The sequence below is a fragment of the Opisthorchis viverrini genome (assembly GCF_000715545.1).
Source record: "Opisthorchis viverrini unplaced genomic scaffold opera_v5_75, whole genome shotgun sequence".
Lineage (NCBI taxonomy): Eukaryota > Metazoa > Platyhelminthes > Trematoda > Opisthorchiida > Opisthorchiidae > Opisthorchis > Opisthorchis viverrini.
Genome location: NW_008751732.1, coordinates 1,489,947 through 1,496,129, shown reverse-complemented (window position 1 = coordinate 1,496,129; position 6,183 = coordinate 1,489,947). Strand labels below are relative to the sequence as shown.

The following is a 6,183-nucleotide window of genomic DNA, read 5'->3' as shown; positions in this document are numbered from 1 at the left end:
GTCTATCTATTACAACCGGGGGTTAGCCAAAAGAGCTGGGATTTTCGGATGGACATACTTCACCATTTCCGACTTACTACAATCAATGTCCGTTTGGTTATTTATTCGTTACAGGTCTATTACAACCGGGGGTTAGCCAAAAGAGCTGGGATTTTCGGATGGACATACTTCACCATTTCCGACTTACTACAATCAGCCAATGTCCGTTTGACAACCAATTTAAACGCTGAGGGTGGCGTTATTCCGGGCTACTTGAAACTTCACCTTCGACAAAGAACTTCGGTGCAGGTGAGAATATAATCTTTTGATCCCCTTAATTGTGTTTTTGTGTGCCACTTTCAAACTGTTACGTAAAATTTATCTTCCTTCTTGGATAGTATGAATACGTGGAATCAATCAGCTCTGTCATGACAAAGTACCGTGGCACTAAATTTGCTTTGTCCTAATAATAAAATAACGGGGAAATATATCCACAATAGAATGTTCACTTAGGCACGTTACGTCACAGCCCTGGAATGATAGAAACTCTCTACAAAAGACAAGAAGGAGGAATTCAAATTTAAAACCAACTGAAGTGGAAATCGGTACGCCGATATCAAAGATATGGCAGTCCGCAAGTACTATAATGAATTATATATGCTTACAATATTGTGTAAGTACTGATAACCACTTGGCTTAATCATCGTGGCGATCAGCAACACAATTAAGATTGTGAGTATGCGGCCAGGCGCGCTTACTCCCGTCCATAAATTGCGTCCAACACAAAAAGAACGGAATACTGAAAGAACGCCATCTGATTGCTCAATTGATTTGGTGAAATATAACATACGTCAACAAACAGAACGCACACAACGACGTTTTAGATGAAGAGTACAAAACCTGAATACAAATCTCAATGCCTTTGTTTACTTTGCTCATCTTCTTTTTCTGGTAAACTTTCACTAATCTGAATCTAATTTGAAGTGGATCGTCGTTGGTCACATTGCTGTCCACCCAGTTCACCTCCTCCCGGCTTTCGAATTCTCGGCTGACTGCCTTACCAATCGCGTCACAACAGGGAATTCAGTACAATACGTCTCATTGGTCATGTATCTGTAGTCAACCGTATAGTTTCATTTTGGGGGATTTTTTAAAATTTTATCTAAGGAGGGATACTATTTATGAACTTTTATCATGTATAACAACCATAGTTGTGCCCAACGGAACGAAGTAAATTCACTTTTTCTACAATTCTGACCACTACTCTTTCTTTTGGCTGCATTCGGAGACCCATACCAACCAAATGCCAATAAGGGGATCACTGCTGCCTACACGCAGTGAGTACATAATTGTGTGTGCTCGTTCTATTCTCCGATAATTGTCCAGTGGTTCTGCATGGTGTCGAGCCAATATTAGCTATCCCATGTTTGCAGTAGATGCCAAGTTTATTTTTAATCCGATCACACCCCGCAGGAGTTGATTCTGACAGTTGAAAAGTGTCAGAATGCAGATGACCCTAACCACACGGCAATCATTTCCAGTAAATAACTTCATGGTCCATATGAAGCTAGTTTGATGCTCCTGGAGCTGAGTTAGTAGCCTCATGGTGTCCAACTCTTGTGCTACCTGGCACTATTTACCGACTAGCCATCGTGAATGCCTTAATGACATCCAAGTCCTAGAGTACATATCGTTTGGTGGAAAAACAATGGGTAACGAAGAATATCCGCAAACGTTTGCAAAATCTACAAAGCCCTAAACATGGCACAAGATTCTATGGGACAACCTCCGTGTATTACCCGTAAATTACGGGAAATGTCCCTACGAAACACCGTCAGGCGAAACTACTTGGTTTTTTCATCCTCCATGAGTTTGGATATTCTGAGAAAAAGTTAGTCTTTTACCAAATCTTGGCCAATTGTCTGCTGGTCAACTTGCTGCAGCAAGTTGCTAAACTGGTATTTTATCTTTTCGTCTAGTGTATATTGATATTTATATTGATAATGATGTTCGCATCACTCACTTGCTTGTAAGCTTGACATTTTCGAGTGTAGTCCGTGTTCCTCAGATTATAACAGAATTCATTGTCTCTTCAAACTATGTAAGCCATATGTCAGGTAATGTGGATGCTCTTAAGTGTCTTCAAAAAGTGTTGACGTTCCCTATGATTCAGGTCGATTTGGCGGGAGGTGAAAAATCGCTGTATGCCTGAAGCGTAGCTCGACTGAATCTGCAGGGTTAGTTGACCAGCTGAAATAGGATCGACTATCACCCGGCTTTGGTCATACGTAGATATTTAGGTGAGCGTGCATGTGTCGTAACGCATCTCATAGCTGTAGCGCAACGTCAACACGGATAGCACAGCAGGTATCACTGCCTCTAAAAGGCCGAGATTGTTGGGGCGGAACAAACAATGGACGTGGTGCCATTTGACTCACTCTTCATGACAAGATGATTAGTTTTGGACGTGAACTTCTGAAAGACTGTGGAACAGAAAAAGAGTTGCTCCGAAGTATTGATTACAAATATATTTGTGTTGAAAAATGAAGTGTTATTGGATGGTCGAATGAGCTTTCCTACGTCCGATGGAAAACGAATCCTAAAGGCTTTGCACAGCAACAGCACGACTCCAAGATCAATCAGATTCGCAGTATCACGAGAGGCGTGCCAAATTGAGATTGGCACTAGCTATGTTCGAGGTACCCTGCTTAGAATTAAGACAGCAGGTGGCGGTGCATTAGGACCAACTGACTACCACACATTTCTAGGCATAAGAGGAAATTCGGTTTTGAGATCTGAACTATTCGAGGTGTATTCTAAGTCCTGCGATTTCCTTAAGGACGACTACAGACAGACTGGATTCTGTAGCCTAGGTTCACCTATTGACTAGAAGCTTTCATTTGGTACAGTTTTCATGTCGAATTTTTTGCATGCTGATGCACTTCAGTGCTTTGTCGTGACAGAGCGTCAGGATGTCTACCAACCATTGCATTCACATCGACGCATTACGACATTCATCGAAAATATTGGAAGGAATTCAACATACGCTCATCAATGACACCCATCAATGATACTGAGGCAATTACAGGCCAATAAATCGTATGTGGACGGCTCAAACTTTTACCTGGCTATTTTTTCCCTTTTTATATGTTTATTTGTGTATCTTCATGGATAAATTTATGGGTCATCTCATTTTTCCACCACGTTGCCTTCCCACACCCAGGGTCCAAATTTTATCCCTCGTCGCAAGCCCTGGCTGAAGCTCGTAGTCGAGGACATAACAACGCTGAATAGTCCACCGACGTTTGCAGAGGTTCGGCAGCCAACTCAGTGTCCTGTGACAAAAGCTTTCATCACCAATCCACAAGATGTCCCCGTACGGTTGACTCGCCCCAGCCGCGACATTCTAAGAGAATTGGAACAGTTTCTCAATAATCCAAAATGTCTACGTGTCAAAGTTCCCGTACTTCGCAGCCAAATGGATACTCTGTATGAACAGTACAAAGCAGGCAAGCTAGAGAGTCATCAGGTGTCATCCTACATTGACGAGCTAAAGTATCTCCTAAACTGCTACAAACGTGGTAGGAAGGATGCTGAAGGTCAGACGGATATGCAACTTTTTAAGCAGTTTTTAAAACGGGAGATGTTAATCCAAAACGAAATAGATCGATACAACATGGGATCCCTGATGGAAAATGTGAGTGTGTAATCCTTGAATGCATTCATCTTTACTTTAGCTATAAGGTCAGAAGTAGGCTCTTTTGTATGTGCTGATAGATCTTTATCAAGATTTATTCAGGTCCTCACTCTGCGTAGTCTTAGTACTTCCTTTAATTCCGTTTACCTGCCAGCTAATTGATCCAGACGCGGGCCACCTTAGTTGTAAGTTGCCTCCTCGGCGCCTTACGCGCAGTCTGGTTTGTACGTCTGATCACTGTAAATAGTTATTATGTGACGGTGACCACTGTGTGAAAGAAACAGGGAAGAGACATCAGATCGGACCACTGCCAATGCAGCGGCAGTCGATGTCACGCAATACGTGCCTATGTTCTTACTTAATTCTATTCTTCAAACCACCTCCGCGTGCGAGAAAAATTTTGGATTACAAAGCAGGTGTTATTGTTAAACAGTATCAGTATGGACGAAATTGTGCCACTGGATATTCAATCGATAAGTTCTTAGTTGCAGGTTGTATAGGGTGCACCCAATTAGGAGCAGTACGTGAGGTGCACAGTGCCCTTACGACCATCAGCCATTTTCGTATGTTTCCCTCATAATTCAGGATCTCCAAACATAGAACGAGTTTATGTGGCCTACTTTGATTAAACGCTACCCGTTTCGACGACACAAAACTTCGAAACGACCAATTTAAATTAAACGCAAAACTGATTGTTTTGCGAAATATATTACACTGTTTCTTTTGCATTACCATGGCATTGTTTTCTCATATCCCATCCTACCTGGTAAGAAGCTCTTCGTCAAGTCACAGCCATTTGTCATTATTTTCTTTAAGTTCCTTATCACAGTGAATATGTAGTAGTCTTCGCACACTTTCTTGCTATCGGTCCCCAAAAATTCTGGCTCAGGTTCGGTTGAACCTAACAATGGAGTTTTTAAACACAAAGGTATGACTGTCATGACATTTTGAAGCTGGTGGTATGAAGAAATTGTCATGTTCAGAGATCGTAGCCTTAGATGACCACTACAGTTGACCTGAAAGTGGCAGTCGTTAACTACCATTACCTACCAGCTTCTCTTCATCCAGGATCGACAGTGCCTCCTTTTTCTTGCACAAATTGCTCTTCAAAACCCCCAAGAAACAGCCATAATGAATCCATATAGTGAACGCTCTTCCCTCATTAAAAGACCCGCTTACCAATCTGGACCATCGTGAGTGAACAGCGAACAGAACCGCATTATTCTTTGTGCATCATTCATATCGTCTTGGAAGGCGTTGGCCGTTACAGTGCTTTGTATCATCGAACGACTTTCAATGGCTTCTCCACAGTTTTAGCTCACTTGTATTTCACGTATCCAATGCACTCAGAATTTGTCCGATCCATTGTAGACCAGTTACGGCTTCAATGATCTCACGTTGATATCGCTGGAGATACATAAAGATAAAGGGCAATCGTAGTAAGATTGCGCGTACTACATATGACGTCAGGAACGCTACCCTAGCGCTCGGACGATTTGTCCCAAGTTAACACACACAATCTTTCGTAAATCCCAGGTTAAAAACCATCGAGTACTATTAGCGGCGTGCAACAGGCAACTGCCAACTCTATATCCGTTAACCACTTTAGCTTCATCTGGGACCTATATGAGCTATCCTGCATCCAGTTTTACCGCCCCTTCAAATAACGTTTTAATTGCTCCCCCAGGGTATTCAGTCATCAAAAAGCAAAACATGTTCTGAAAGTAAATTCGGGCCCGAGCCTTCGAGGACGCTGGAATCCACCCCCGGTCAAACCCGACGGGCTCATACGTACCAGGTGATAAACAACGAAAATCAGCTACTACAAACTTCTGACCATCGACTGGTTCTCGGGGAAGTCATCACAACTCCCAACAGTTTAGAAGAGCCGTCGCTGGTACGCATACACCGCAACAAGCGTGATGTGAGATCTCCACACAACGGGAAAAATATCCGATCCTGGGGCCACTCATCCAAGGACCTTCCAACCTCGGCCATTCTTCGAAAAGGCGATGGTCAAGCAAGAAGGACTCGCGAATCGAAAGACTCTCTTTTAGTTTACACTAATGATTTCAGTTGAACTCCCACAGTCACACCTGTAAGCAGCTTGCTACTTGCGTACATCCTCAACAATTTACTGGCAATACATCCGTATATTAAAGGTCTACTAATTCGGTTTAGTTAGTTTGGACTGTGGAAATTACGCTATAAGCGTCATATGGGTTTTTGCGTAGGTTTACAGGCCATCATCTCACTGGAATCGTGCTATGACTCTTAACAAAATAGCCAAACATGGGAAAAATCCTCCATCTTCCTTGGCTATGCACAGATGTTTTTCTTCTGCTGGCTCAATTCCTCTGATTCAGTTACCTTTGGCATTAGCAACTACGCCAGTTTTCAAAATTGGTGCTTCTTATTAACCTGACTAGTAAACGGAGTTGCTGATGTGAACCGATTTTCCTGTACCAAACAACGTAAGCAGGCGTATTTTGGCATGCTGGCGCCCA

General features: G+C 42.6%; 1 protein-coding gene across 1 annotated transcript in view; it reads left to right on the top strand.

Moving 5' to 3' along the window:
* The window catches only part of T265_04556 (hypothetical protein), a gene marked incomplete at both ends in the record, with an annotated part of 30,378 nt that extends 24,540 nt beyond the window's left edge, over positions 1-5,838 (top strand). The window contains 3 exons of the mRNA XM_009169320.1: positions 115-288; positions 3,203-3,676; positions 5,364-5,838. Of these exons, the coding sequence (XP_009167584.1) occupies positions 115-288; positions 3,203-3,676; positions 5,364-5,756 (1,041 nt within the window). The remainder of the gene's footprint in view (positions 1-114; positions 289-3,202; positions 3,677-5,363) is intronic.
* Between the last annotated feature and the right edge of the window lie 345 nt (positions 5,839-6,183).